The 14,488-nt window shown below is 43.8% G+C and overlaps 1 protein-coding gene across 1 annotated transcript in view; it reads right to left on the reverse strand.

Annotated features, from left to right (window-relative positions):
- lzts2a (leucine zipper, putative tumor suppressor 2a) overlaps positions 1-14,488 on the reverse strand; it is a 45,981-nt gene that overhangs the window by 3,319 nt on the left and 28,174 nt on the right. The window contains exons 3-7 of the mRNA XM_084948227.1: positions 3,238-3,903; positions 1,428-2,084; positions 1,213-1,335; positions 812-958; positions 57-572 (exon numbers count right to left, since the gene is read on the reverse strand). Of these exons, the coding sequence (XP_084804353.1) occupies positions 57-572; positions 812-958; positions 1,213-1,335; positions 1,428-2,084; positions 3,238-3,870 (2,076 nt within the window). The 5' untranslated portion in view covers positions 3,871-3,903. The remainder of the gene's footprint in view (positions 1-56; positions 573-811; positions 959-1,212; positions 1,336-1,427; positions 2,085-3,237; positions 3,904-14,488) is intronic.

Here is a 14,488-nt window from a genome sequence, read left to right on the forward strand (position 1 = left end):
ATGCATCAATTCACTTTCATCACATATGCTTGTAAAAGTTACCGAAAAACACATACCTGTTGCCTGAGTCCCAACACTGTTTCTGCATTCTGCCTCTGAGCCTTGGCTTCATCGCTCTCTCCACCCCAGACCAGATGAGTCTCCTCTCCGTTGCGGTACACAGAGGGACTGGGACCTCCCCTTCCTGCCACAGCTCTACCCTGTTGCAGCGTCAGACTCATGCATTGCCCCTTCATGGCTGCATTTCCAGGCAGAGCAGGTCCGCTGTGACCGGTCAGAGCGTCACGTAGCCGGGCTGTCTCCTCTTCCAAACGGCTCACTTTCTCCCGGAGCAGCTCAGCTTCACTCTTGCGCCTCTGGAGTTCATTTTCGCAGACCTCCAGCTCCAGTGACCGCGTCCGCAGAGCAGTCTGGGCCTCCTGGGATCTAACCTGGCTGGCTTGCAGCTCAGAGCGAGCTTCTCTAAGCTGGGCCTTCAAGACCACAATGTCTCCTGCCTTCTGGCTGAGCTCCGACTGGATCTCCTTAAGCTGCTGCTTCAGGAGAGAGATCTCTCCTGACTTTTGACATACCTGGTGAACAACAGAAAGAAAGTGAGAGAGAGGCAAACCTCAATTTCTTCCAAGCTTATAAGTTCGTTTCAGGATTTTATGTTTTTATTAGTTGCTAAAAAGTAAGAGATGAACAGAAAATGAAAAGAGCAACTGACAAACAAAAATAGGATCACACAAATTCACAGCTGAGACATTTAATCACCGCGCTGCTTCTGACAGATTCATGACTGACTGTCTGGTATCTCGTTTTCACCTACCTCCCACTTTGTCTCCTCCAGACGTGGCCCTAGTTGGGTCTGCTCCCTCTGGATTGTGGCGCACCTCCTTTCCAGTGTCTCTCTGTCCTGCAGCAGAGAGGAGAAGTCCTCCTGTAGCTTCTTTTTCTCCTGCTGTAGCTGAAATACCTGACAACACACAAAGATGCACATGATCATGCTTTCTTACAAAAACACAGATGTGCTAATCTAAAATAAGACATGCAAGTGTGGAGAGAGAAAACTACTAAAGCATAAGACAACATTAAAAATAACTGGAACAAAAACAAACACATTTGTAGCAGAGTTTGGGTTCACTGCAATTTTATGTGTACTGGATTAATCGAGCTTTCTAATTTAACGCTTACATTTCTTCATTTAATATTTTTAAATACTTGGCATACCTGTAATTGAAGCACCTGCTGTGCTCTCTGTGCCTTCTGAGAGGCCTGCTTCATCTTCGTGGCACAGCTCTGTCTCAGCTCCTCCATCTCTCTTTCACAGCGGCGCTGCTTCTCTTCATACACCTGTCACAGTAAAAGACGCAGCTGAGAGGTCAAACATCAGCTCCTCAGCGTATCAAGTTTATGATCGGTGTCTTGAGGCGACCGTGTCTCACCTGGCAGATGGCAGCTTCATTCTCGTCCAGATTTTCTCTGAGCTGCTGGAGCTCCAGGTCCCGTTCCCTCAGCTTCTCCTCGAGCTCCCGCACCACAGCCTCGTAACCCTCCACGGGGGGTGGAGAGTGGCCACAGGACCCACTGTCTGACAGGGGCTGACCGCGCCCACTAAGTGACCCCGAGCCTGTGCTCTTGCTGGACGAGGAACGTCCACTGTCTGAGTTACTGTGACCGTGGCTCCCGCCTCCACCAGAAGTATTTCGGCTGATGCCCGACACAGGCTCCAGCTGGCCTCCTGACCCAGAACCAGCACTGGAGCCCTCACTGGGAGCCAAACTGTAACCTGTGCTGCTGTGAGTAGGGAGGCTGGAGAGAGAGTTCCTCCCTGAATCTGACATGGAGCAGGACTGACTGCTCCGAGCATTGCGACCACCAGTGTAGGAGTTGCACTTCCCTTCAGAGTTGGAACTGCTGCTTCCACCATTCCCGCTTGTACCGCTGGCACTGCTGGATCCTCCATGGGGCAGCAGAAGGTTGAGGCTGGCCTCCGACAGAGTGCTGGCACCTGGCCGTGGCGAAAGATACTGTACGGAGTGCCGATTCTTGGGAACGACAGGCTTGAACGCTGTAGGACGGATCAGCACTTTCTCCATGTTCTGAAAGTGTAGATTATTAAAAAAAAAAACAACTAGCATTAATGACTGTTGTGTTAATTAGTAATGACTGAGAAACTCATTAGTAAAGGCTGAGCGATGTGCTGGCAGGCCACCCCACAAGGCTCTGATTAGTTTGGTTTGGTTTAATTGATATTTAAAGGGTTCATTAAGCAATTTCCTTAATGATATTCCTATCGTATAAGATGGATAGACAGACGTAAGATGGAGAAGAGTGGAGGAGAGGAAAAAATCTGATTAAAAGGGCACAGAAACAAAGGGCACAGACGAGAGCGAAGGGAGAGTCGTGACAAAGACAGAGTGTGAAAGCATCCTCTCCTCTGTAAGCATTTTCTTAATGATCTTTCTCGGAGTTCACTAAAGACGTCACTGGATGCGAGCGAGCTCTGACGCTCATCATGATGTGTCTGCAAGGTAAGCAGCTGTCAAATGATCCATCTGAGCCTGTCAGGCCGGTTATTAAGCTTCCCTCCGGATCGATAGGAATAAATAGCCAATTAGACAGCTGAGGTAATCTGCTGTAAAACGTGTTCACGCAGGCAGCAGAGATGACAGATTAAAAAAAAGTCCTCAGTATGATATTTGATGTCCTGGTGGGTGATATTGAGATGTAATTTAAGAAGAAACTGACCTATAAATATCTTCAGATTAGAGGTCAGGGGCACTGACAGAGGTGCTGGGGTTTCAGTGTCATGCTGAAAGGCACTTTCCACTTTCTGCACCACCCTACAGCCCCAAAGGATGTGAGATATGCGAAACAGTAAGGTATGGTAAACGATTAATACACAGTTTAAGAGCTTTCAACCACATTTAATAGATTTCTTTAGCAGATGAAGCTGAAGATTGACGTGGACTCAAAGGCATGGCCAATTGATTTGGACAGTTATTATACTTTTTTATTTCGTTTTGATTTTTTTTTTAAATTCTGTTTAGTTTCTGTTAGTCACAAGATTGGGTTTGCTAGTTTCAGTTTAGTTTTTATTAGTTTCAGTGTTAGTTTTAGACTTTTGTCAATATTATTGTATTTATTGCAAATATCAGAGGCAAGAATATTTTTATTCTTGCATCCTCTTGTTAATTATCAGAGTATTAAATCAGCATCATCTTCCCAGATTATCCCTGTACTTCTCCTCACCTTCTCCAGCTGTCCAGACACTGGGATGAGTTTGGGAGGAGGTCCACCAATGTTCCCATTTAAAGTCCTGTTGTCTTTTTGGTCCTCTGAGTCGCTGCAGGGGCTTGCAGCAGTCAGCACCAGGTTGTCGTTCCAGTCTCCAACCACCACCTCCTTGCTCGCATACCCAAAGTTCCCATTAGTGCTGCCACCGACACCGCCTACTGTTCCAACAACCGTTCCACCCCCTCCTGTCCCAGCAGAGTTTCCAGGCCGTGGCTGCTTCTTTGTGGGAAGCGGTGGAGGCAGAACCTGCGCCTGAGGCTCTGTTCTGTTGCTGATAACCAGCAGCTGCTCCAGGGAGCTCCCACTGCGGAGGGTATTATCCTGGAGCCGGAAGCAGCTGGTAGCTGGCGTGGAGCGGCGTGGCTTGGTGTTGAATTCGCTGGCAGCCCTGCAGTGTCTCTCTTGGTACGTCCGGCCTGATATGAGACTACTCACTGACCCCATGGCTGTGTCAGAGCTGCAGTGCCCACAGGGGCCAGAGCAGGGACCTGAGGGGGAATGGGATGATAGCGGCCGGCACTGCTGGATGTCGAGGCCTGGATTCGGGTGGTCACTCACGGTCAGGGGTAGTGCCTGAACCAGAGCCATGGTAGCCCGACGGCGTCAGACGCACCACACACTCTGATAAGAGAGAAAACAGACACAAAATGTTACATTTATACTCCAGATGCAACTATTACACAGGTTTTTTATTCAATGGTGTTTATCCTAGTGTTGTATTTTTATTTTATTCAAAAACACAACACTAGGCACGAGAAAAGATCACTGCAGAAAGCTGCACTGCGGTGGATCAGTCAAACTACATCAGCGTGGGCTGTAGCTGCAGAGCAAAAGTAGCAGTAGCCGTGTGGAAGGTAAAACACTAAAATGAGACTTGCCAAGAAGGACGCAAAGAAGGGTATCGGATGGGTTGGGCTTAACTCTGAACTGACGCTTCGCTCCACTAGTAATAAAGTAAGTCAATCAATTTAACAAATCTAAATCAATCCATTTTATTTTAAAGCCCTGCAAGAGATCAAATTCTGTGGACATGCATTTCAGCTGATTTGACAGGTGTAAAAATTTGGAGCATGTAAGACGTTTTGGAAGGAAACACTTTCTCATGTAGCAGCTTTGGCTCCTGTGTCCACAGCTGTCTCACACATCATGGGTGGGAGGAGATAAAACTTAATGAAAAAAATCCTCGTATTACAAATCACCTCTGAACTCTCTTCAATGTGTTGCCATTATTAACAAAACTTTAAATGCAGACATATGTTTTGGAAGAAATTGTGTTTCGTTCTTACAGTAGAGTTCCAGAGAATCAATGCTAATGAATTACTCCTCTGCTCATTCAATAATATGGCAAACAACCAATTTATTCTTAAACTGTCATTCATATTAAAGTGATTAAAAACACAATTTAATGTGTAAAATATCTAAATATCATAGATTTACTTTGGTAAATGGCCTGTATTTGTATAGCGCTTTACTAGTCCCTAAGGACCCCAAAGCGCTTTACACATTCAGTCATCCACCCATTCACACACTGGTGATGGCGAGCTACTTTGTAGCCACAGCCACCCTGTGGCGCACTGACAGAGGCGAGGCTGCCGGACACTGGCGCCACCGGTCCCTCTGACCACCACCAGTAGGCAATGGGTGAAGTGTCTTGCCCAAGGACACAACGACCGAAACTGTCCAAGCCGGGGCTCGAACCGGCAACCTTCCGATTACAAGACGAACTCCCAACTCTTGAGCCACGATCGCCCCAATGAGCAATGAAGCAAACTTATTTTTTCTGATTCACTACACCCACTTTACAGCTGTTTGAAATATTTCAAACCCCCTCCCCCGTGACCTCCACAGTCACGGCTCATCCCTCATTAAACATACTGTATCTACTGCTAATTGCCAATGTCATTAACGAGGCAGGAGGAGAAAAAAAAAAAAAGAGGATGGATTTAGTAAAGGGTGAGGGGGGTGAGTCACAATCATCTCCAGCTCCAGCTGCTCTGTGATATTCCTGCGTGTCCTCGTCTGAACCTGCGAGCAGTCATCTGGGTATTATTCCTAAAGTGGTTTGAAATGTATTCACTTTACCGTTTTATGATGACAAGGCTCATGATGACAAAGAACATCTTTGAAGGAAATGAATATTAGCTTCAGTCGGTTGCTGCACTATTTTTAGGCAGTGAAACATGGATAGATATTATTAACACAATAAATGGAAGCAGATTAAGTCTTCAATTTGCAGATAGCATTATCAGTATTGCCCAGAGGGGCATAGACGGGACTCGCATCCTAGCCTGCTGTGCCAATCTGAAACCCGTCTGGCCAAGTGGAATAATCCTTTGTGCCATGGCTGCACACGGTTATGTACATGTCCATTCTGACAAAATGGTGACAATAATCACCCCCTAAGAGAAGTCTATATTCTTGGAAATACAATAAATACAAACACCAGCTGTGGATTAAAATAAAAAGGAATGAGAACAGTTTTGGTTGGCTGTTCTAAAGCAAGTGTGTTAACTCATGTTTCAGATCTCACAAATTGAGCCAACAGTGCAAACTCTTGAACAGTGTCTCACTGAAGGCGTTCATGGTATTGGTATTATCAGAGACTACCTCGAGAATTTGGGAGTGGAGCGGATGGATGTCAACCCTATCGAACACTTGTGGGATTGGCTCGGGCATGCTGTTCATGGCAGAGTGAGAACAAAACCACACTGGCTCGCTTTTCTGTACAAATGTGGCAGCATTTAAGGGGAAGTAGACAGGTTTTCCAATAGTATAAGATTTATTGCCAAGAAGCAGTGTTACAACAAAGAAATTATCAACCAAACATAAACTTCCTTACTTTTTATGCTAAGCTTACATACACCCGCTTGAGCAGTATACCAGCAGGGTTCATATATAATCAGCCGATTGTAGCCATTTGCCGGTATATCGGTATCAGCGTTCGTAACAGTCAAGTAAAGAAGACACAGGAGAAACATGCATCAGCCATGTTAAGAGTGTTGATGTTGGATTGTTTGTCTGCCAGAGATTACCCTGAAACTTTTCCATGTTGTCAAAAGGTGTTTGGGACACAACAAACACCAGAACCAGCTGATCCGAGGAGAGTCAGCAGCATGTAAATGAGTTACACAACTTACTTTTTAAAATGCATGATCATCTTGTCTTAGTAAGGACATATACATAACTGTATATGAAAACTGTTTGGGAAATCTGTTTCTTTCATGTATCTTATTGAAAATACTGGCCAATATATCGGATATTGACCAGTGGTATTGGATTTTTAGATGACTGGCCCAAATGGGTGAGTGACATTGATTCCATCCATCACAGACCACTACTGGAGTGGGTTTTTTCTTACACTCAGTATTTCACTCTCCAACAAAAGTCGGTCATCAAACGACTCATTTTAATTTGGAAGAAAAGTGGTCTTTTAGCTGCTAACCATCTGCAATGACTACACAGCTGAATTAAGAAAAGCTAAACTATCTCCTCCACCCCTTTCTCGTCACATCTAGCTTCAAAAGGATGGCAATGGTGAAAATGCTCATCTCAAGGCTTAAAGATGGGACTCTACAAATTAAAGGTTTATATCATGGTGGCATGAAATTTTCAAGGGGTCACTAGAGGAACTGAGGTTTTTGGCACTTCAGTGTTGGCCTCATTTTGTGTGCTCGAGGTTGCCTCACACATGACACACAGCAGGAAACAGTCAAGCTCCGACATGTTTGTATTATTGAAAATACTGTGTGATTTAGATGAGAGAGCCTTATGGGCAGAGCGTGCAGCAACTCACACATCACACCCGCTCGCTAGTGGTGAATGCAACAGATATTAACTGTGCTATTTGAATACTGGTGCAATCGGACATCACATGGACTTTGTACTTGGAAGCTGGGAGGTTAACTGGGCATTTGCTGTTTCACATGCAGCTCTGTTGGGTAAGAAAAGCTGAAATATTTTGATTGTTCGTGAAAGTATGTTGACATAATGGGATTTTATTTGTCATTAATGATTGAATCCTGATCAAGCAATCAAGTTTACAGTATCCTGCTTTGATTTTATCACTGAAAAAATACAACTCACTGGATAGGAGTTTGAGGAAAGCATATGTAACGGCTCAAACTATTCATTCGTGATCAGTAAGCAGGATGATTCGATTCCTGCCAGTTCACTCCATACTGACTAAACCGTCTGTGAGTACATGGCGGAGAGTGACGGGGAGTTAAAGAGACGAGACAGGCTTCGTGAGTACTCGTGAGTCAAGGAGATAAAGATATGCGTGGTATGTGATCATTTCCAATGCCAAAATAATCACGCCTCACACAACCTCCTTTCCCCTTTGATCCAGCCACCACTAACCCCCACCCTTCTCCTCTACACTCCCAGCCCTGACAAGGACCTCTCAGGCAGGGATAATAGAATTAACAAGCCTCTGCGACCGTCAACCGTGACCCCCTCCTCCTGAGGAATGGGGTGGGGGGCGGCTGGTCTGATTCTGCCCTCCCCTCCCACCCCTGTGACCTCCGAGGGCAGGGCTTTGTTCTGGCTACTCGGGCAACAAATCTCAAAAGCTAATTTCCCCCTCTGATGTTGCTCACTGGTTGGTTCTTAAAAGTTATTGAAGGCCTCCTCTCCTCCTTGGTTCTTCTGAGAAAGTGAAAATATTTTCATAATCCGCTCCATCCGCCCTCACTGCTTCCTCCACCTTCCTCATTACACGCATCCTCCTCTGCTGTCAGCAGCACAAGACAGGCAGAGAAAAAACAGCCATCACCACTAAATATAGAAAACATCTCAAGTGCCTGAAATCATTCTGATAGTCTTTCATGAGGCATTTGATTCGGTGTTCAAAAATAAACTCCAATAGTGTTACAGCTAGCTGTGATGGGGTCAACCCAGGGGCACTTTACACCACATCCTGACACTCTAAAACTATTAAATGATGCTGAACCGCTTAAAGGCAGCATTACTGCTTCTGACAGGAACTGGAAATACTTCAAGTGGATGTGAGAGTTTAGCGTCCACATGGTACCAACTGGCCCAGGATGAACAAGAGCAGGGCTGATGGAAGAAAGAAGTTCCCAGGTAGCTCTCTAACAAGATCCAGAAGTCAGTTCTGTGACGGGGAAATAATCCCGTTATGATAAGTCTGTTAATAATGCCAGTCCTTCCCAGGAGAGGAAACCCCATTATTGAGCAGCAGTAGATCGCCCCTTGCAATCCCACGCAACCTCAGAGCTGTTCCGGAGACTCTGCTGGGCTCAGGACAAACTCAGAAAAGTGAGAACATGAAGGAAGAAAAAGAAAGGGGATAAGGGGTAAACACACAAAGGAAGGCTAGCTGTGAGTGTTGCCTGGGGTTTTAGGGGATTTTCCAATATCAGGTTGCCCAAAAAGAGGAGCCAAACAGAAATGAGCTTCAGGGAGAACCGTGCATCCATAATCCTGTTTATCATTATTTTGCCAGTGCAGTGACACAGAGGTCTGAGCACCTTAACGTCTCAAATCAAATGTGAACCGAGACAACTTGTCTTTGCTGAACCACCTCCTGCTGACCGAGCAAAAATGCTGTTACTCATGTCGGCTTGCAGGAATTTTCCTTCAACCCAACAAGCCGAAGACGGCAACGACATGCAGTGAAATCTGCACGGCAGGCCACAGCTGTGTTATGGCTGTGAAAACAAGTCATGCTGAAGCATCTTCGGTCCTGTAAAACCCGAGGGTTTATGAGTACATGCGGTCAAGCAGCAGAGTGTGGCATTCTGTTTAAACTCAAATATTGTAACTAGCAAAAAGTGCTTTCCTTTGTAATCCAGGACATGCAGCTCAATGACATTGTAAAAAAACGAGCGTATGCCGTAATCATGATAAACGTATCCATTACTGACACACAGGGCTAAATTTGCTTAATTAATCCTTTAAAATTTGAAGATGTTTTGACAAAAGACACAAAAGTCCCCGTTTTAGACTAATTTCAATAGAGCAAAACAGCAAATGCTCACACTGGAGCAGGTAGAACAAGGAAATGCATAAACTGCAGTGTGCTTTCTGTTTATTTACACCTGCATTAGATCGGACCAATTAAAGCACATCCAGTATTCATTCTGCTTTTATCTCAGGTCTATTCTCCACCAAATATCTTCTTGTTTCTAAATATCTAAATATCTTCTACATTTCTGATATCTGTATGTCAGAAAAATGTAATTTATTGAACAGTTTCTGATGAATAAACTGAAAATAACACATTATTTTTGGCCCCAAATCTTCACTCAGCAGACGTCTCAGGCATGAGGCTAAAAATGTGCATTTCATTTGAAAGTGGAAGTCAGAATTTCTGAGTTCACGGTCCGCATTTTCAACTGAAATGCCTCCTCAGAAAGTTGGAGGAGCCCCATCAACCCTGACTTCACAATCCAAGATGGTGGCATCGCACATAAACAGAAATAAAACTTCCACTGTTTCCACTTCCACTGTTGTGAGTTAAAGCTGGCTAAATAAGCCATACACAGAGCGTTGACCAGGCTTTATGCATAAACCTGCTGCAGCGGTGTTTAAAGTGCATTGTTCCACCTCGTTAAGGAGCAAAACGATTTTTCCTTGCTTTTCCAAATTTACTACTGGAACAAGCTCAACTCATGAGCAACGTCACTCCTAGCTCCGACCTCCGAGGCAAGTGGAACACCCTCAAAACACCTGTTAGTGTGACTTGGCCACCCAGCCAGCAAAGTTTGCCCCTTTAATGATGCTGCAGACTTTTCCACCTGTAGTGATAATGCTGCATGGATTGTAAACATCGCTGTGTTTAATCATATAAGACTGTGTTGCAAGTGAATATTTATGTATTTCACATTGTTACCAAAGGTACTTATGTCTCCTCCCTTTTTCACAAGGAGTTTGCATGTTTGATTTGGCAGCATTTTACACTGATACCCTTCCTGATGCTACCCCAAAGGTGGATTTGTGTCCTCTATGAACTAGCAACCCTAACCCTAGCGCTTTCCAAGAAAATGTGTAAACCACTACAGTATGGAGCCACAAAAAGAAAATTCAAGAATAGGCACGTTTTGAAATTTGAGGAAATATAAAAAAAATAAGGCCCAGGGGCCAAAATGGGCCCAGCAAAGACTCAAATGCAGCTCAGTGGACGGCTTTACAGAAAAATTTAATTAGGCACAAATTTTGGATTTGTAACAAGTTTTACAGCTTTCCCTACTGATAAGATCCTCCCCTGTGGCCTTTCATGTAAGCTAAAGTAATTAATTAATAGATAAACAAATAGATTACAGAAGATAGTGAGTATTGCTATGAACTCTAGAAATGTCTGCTTTTTATATAGTTGTGTTACAGTAAAGATTAAAGTCCAAAGAACTGTGCTGACAGATGTCTTCGATTTCCCACAGCAGCGTTTCTTTATCATGTAGAAAAACTGAGATGTACTGTGGAAACTGCGCTTGTTTTTCATATATTAAGATATCTCAGGAATTAAATGTGTAGTTAGCTTCTTTACACTGACACAAAAGGCAGTTTTACTAGTTCGGCCCAGGCTAAAGTGGGCTGTATGATTTTGACATCCCTATCCTACCTTTGACAACTAAGTTATAATTAGTACATATTTAAGTCCAAGTAGGTGTTTGTGCTAACATTTTAAAGAAATTATTTCAAGGTGTTCCTCAGACGTTGCATTCATGAGAATAAATGATGACCTCAACTTCCTTCCTCCCATTTCATCCTTTTTAGCATTTCTGCTCAATTTCACCCGTTTCCCCTCTGATTTTCTCACTTCTTTGTTTCCTGTGCTTCACCGTTGCTCCATCTCTCTCCTGTCACTCTTTCTTTTCCATCCTCACCGTTTCATACCACTCCCTGCTCGCTGGTCTATGCAGCTAGATTTTCAACTGCCCATTCTTTAACTGCAGCACCACAGTGTGACTAACCAAAGGTAAAGCCAGTGTATAGATCAGAGCAACAAGTGGAAAGAATAAAAATCACCAGATCAGAGTCGGTGCTGCAAAAATATCAGTATGCAAGTGGTAATAAGAACCACACATTATGATGGGTGGCCGCTGAGCTGTATATTTTGATCAGTGGCACTCAAGTACTTCCACAGCAGGACAGGGAGAGTGCATAACATGAAATTGAACGCTCGCAGCAGAAAAATGCCACTCTGGTATACAGATCCTGGGTGGCCTTGATTAATCTTGAGACAAGTGATCGCAGTGGATGGAAACAGAGAGAAACAGAGGTAAAGTGAAAATCAACAGGCTAGGTGAGTCACAATAATCCTCGATGGCTGCTAACAAAAGAGGATCCACAAGTACAGGCAAGGCAGCGACACACAAGCACACACAATAAGGCAATCAGTTCACCCCTAATCTGCTCACCTCTTTATTTGTCACGCATCTACTCGCTGAAACGCCGCAATAAAACTTCAAACGGGCAAGAAATGGTATTATAATGAAGTAAGCCGACACCACTGTAAAATGAGACACGTCTTTTAAAGTTTTGCCAGAAGACCTGAGGTTATATTATTCCATCATTCCTGCACAATGACTGTCTGTCTGAGTGGGCGCTCACTGTCACCTACCCCCACATGGCTAGGCTTTACAGTCTCAGTGTGTGTGTTTTGCTGAATGCGTGCATACTTTCTTAGTCCTCATTAACTCATCACCCTAGAGCCAAATCTCTCTTCACTCAGGAGAGATATTGTCCTCTTTGTTTGACACTCTAACTTTTTTCGTGTTGAGCTCTGACTTCATTTTTTCATTTTCTTTGTCAAAAAAACCCCAAACAAACAAAAAACTGGAGAAATACGTTTTCTAGCAAAGTGCAAGTCTGTGCAGGAGTAACTGGCAACAGGTTCTCCTTTGCTCCATTTTTTTTCCTTTTGTGCTTTTACAACCAACTTGTTGCTGTTGCAGACCTTAGCCTCTCCCTCTGTTTGGAAGCGTTGCCATGGCATTTGAGGCCCACATTTTTCATGTGCATGGCGAAATGAGATAGAGTCAGGAAGCGTGGTGAAAAAAAGACAGGAAGGGAAAGAGTGATAGAATAGGTGAATAGGTGAGTGAAGGAGTGTGTTTTGTGCATTTGTGACAGTTTGACAGCAGACAGGTTTGGTTCTTTAGCATCTCAAAGCATCTGGCCTCAATTTGAACTTGAGAGCGGGCTTACCGAAGCCCAGATTCTCTTGTTGTCCTATCACGCACAGGGACGCGCACACATACATATAGCTGCAGGGGCAAATCATAAAATTCTTGTGGGGGTTGAAACTACTGAAAATGGGAAATGGAAAGACATTTAAGTTGACATATAGCCATGAATAGACCTTGGGAAGATTATTTCTAAGTTCAGTTTGGAACACACTGCCTGTTAGGTTCCCCACAAACACCCACAGCTGACTTAAGAACTGAATCTTCTCATACATTTTGTCAAGATGCACCAGACAATACATGTGGTCACACACACATCAAGCTTCCACAGCCAGTATGTCACTAATAAATGGATTATACTTACTTACAGATGCACACGTGGACAGCTGCAAACAACATGGATGAGCAGTTAGAAGAATAGTTACATTACCATTACCAAGTCTAGTCTAGTTTTAGTGTGTATATGCACATGTTTTGTTTACTCAGCTACTCCTTTTATACACTTCAACCTTGATGGGTTTATGGCTGTGGTGGTGTACCACTGTTACACCAACACAGTGGATTTTTTTTTATCATACAATGATATACATGATGTGAAGAGAGTTTTACAAAAGTAGCGACTTAACTGTTTAGGAATTACAGACATTTTGATACATAGTTCGCCATTTAGGCTCAAAAGTAACTGGACAATTGACTGACAAGCAGATTCACTGCCAAGTGAGAGCTGTTCCTTCATTATTCCACTGTAAGAAGAGGGTAAAAGGCATAAAAGATCTAGAGTGGATTGCAAGTACTTGCATTTGGTAGCTGTTCACTGGAAGTCTCAATTAGGCTCAGAGATGTCAACGAAAGTTAACAGTCCTTTATTAGGCTTAAAACTAAAATAAGCCTCAGAGAGACAGCAAAAAGTTCAAAAGTGATCAAGTCAGCAATCGAATGAACTGGCCCGGTGAAAAAGACTAACAGGTCTGAAAAACCAAAGAAGACAACTAATGTGCATGATCGCAGATTTATTTCCATGGTTAAGAAAAACTAAATCTAACCAAGTCAAAACCACTCTCTGGGAGGTAGTCCATAATCAAGAGATGCCCTCATGAATGAAAACACAGGGAGCTTACAGTAAGGAGCAAAGCACTAGTTAGACTTTGCCAGAAAACATTAAAAAAAAAAAAAAACCCTGTTCTGATCCAAAAAAAAAATTCTTTGGAAAGGTGAGACCAAGATGAAAGATAAAGGATAGATAGTTTAAAAAAAAAAGCATGGATAAGGAATCAAACAGCTCATGACAGATAATGCATACCACGTTATCCGTCGAACACGGCGGAGGTAATGTTATGTCATGGGCATGCATGCCTGCCAGTGGAGCCAGGTCATCAGCACTCACTGATGATATCACATGCTGACAGAAATAGCAGCATGAGTATGAATATGAATTTAACATGGCATTAAATTTTAGGTCTGACATATTTAAATTTGTATTAGAAATGACAGAGGACTCAATACCCAGCCTTTAACAGTGCTTCAGTCAGCTGACGCTGGAGGAAACTGAGGTAGCAGTATGTGTAAAAAGGGGAAGATGGCTGACATTCCTGGTCTGCTCCAAATGTTGGATTTTCCAGGAGGTTTTCCAGCCGCTGAAAGTTATCCAGCAGTGGTCAGCGGTCAGACCCACAGACACTGGAAATACCAAGAATGCCGGTGGTAGAGACACATGGATTAGTCTGGCCAGTGGACTACCGTTTGTCAGGATCAATGACCAGTTCAAACTAAACTATTTCACTTAATTTATGAAATCTTATCAGTGGAAAAGCATGTCATCTGGTCTTTAACAACATGGCTAATCCAAGCTCTGTTTGAAGCCTCATTGTCCCAACAGTGGTGAGAAGAGCAAGTTTTCCCTCCTAAACTTCCCTTCCTTCCCCCCCTGCTGCTTTGGCTGTACGACAGTGGAGGGCCATTGTTTCAGTTTAACAAGAGGGTAGAAAGCAGAGAGAAAAGGCCTGTTATCTTACACTGAAAGCAACCACACTTTGGCACACAATGTGACCTATAATGCG

This window comes from Perissodus microlepis, chromosome 13 (genome assembly GCF_051167445.1).
Source record: "Perissodus microlepis isolate ML-2025 ecotype Zambia chromosome 13, ASM5116744v1, whole genome shotgun sequence".
Classification (NCBI taxonomy): domain Eukaryota; kingdom Metazoa; phylum Chordata; class Actinopteri; order Cichliformes; family Cichlidae; genus Perissodus; species Perissodus microlepis.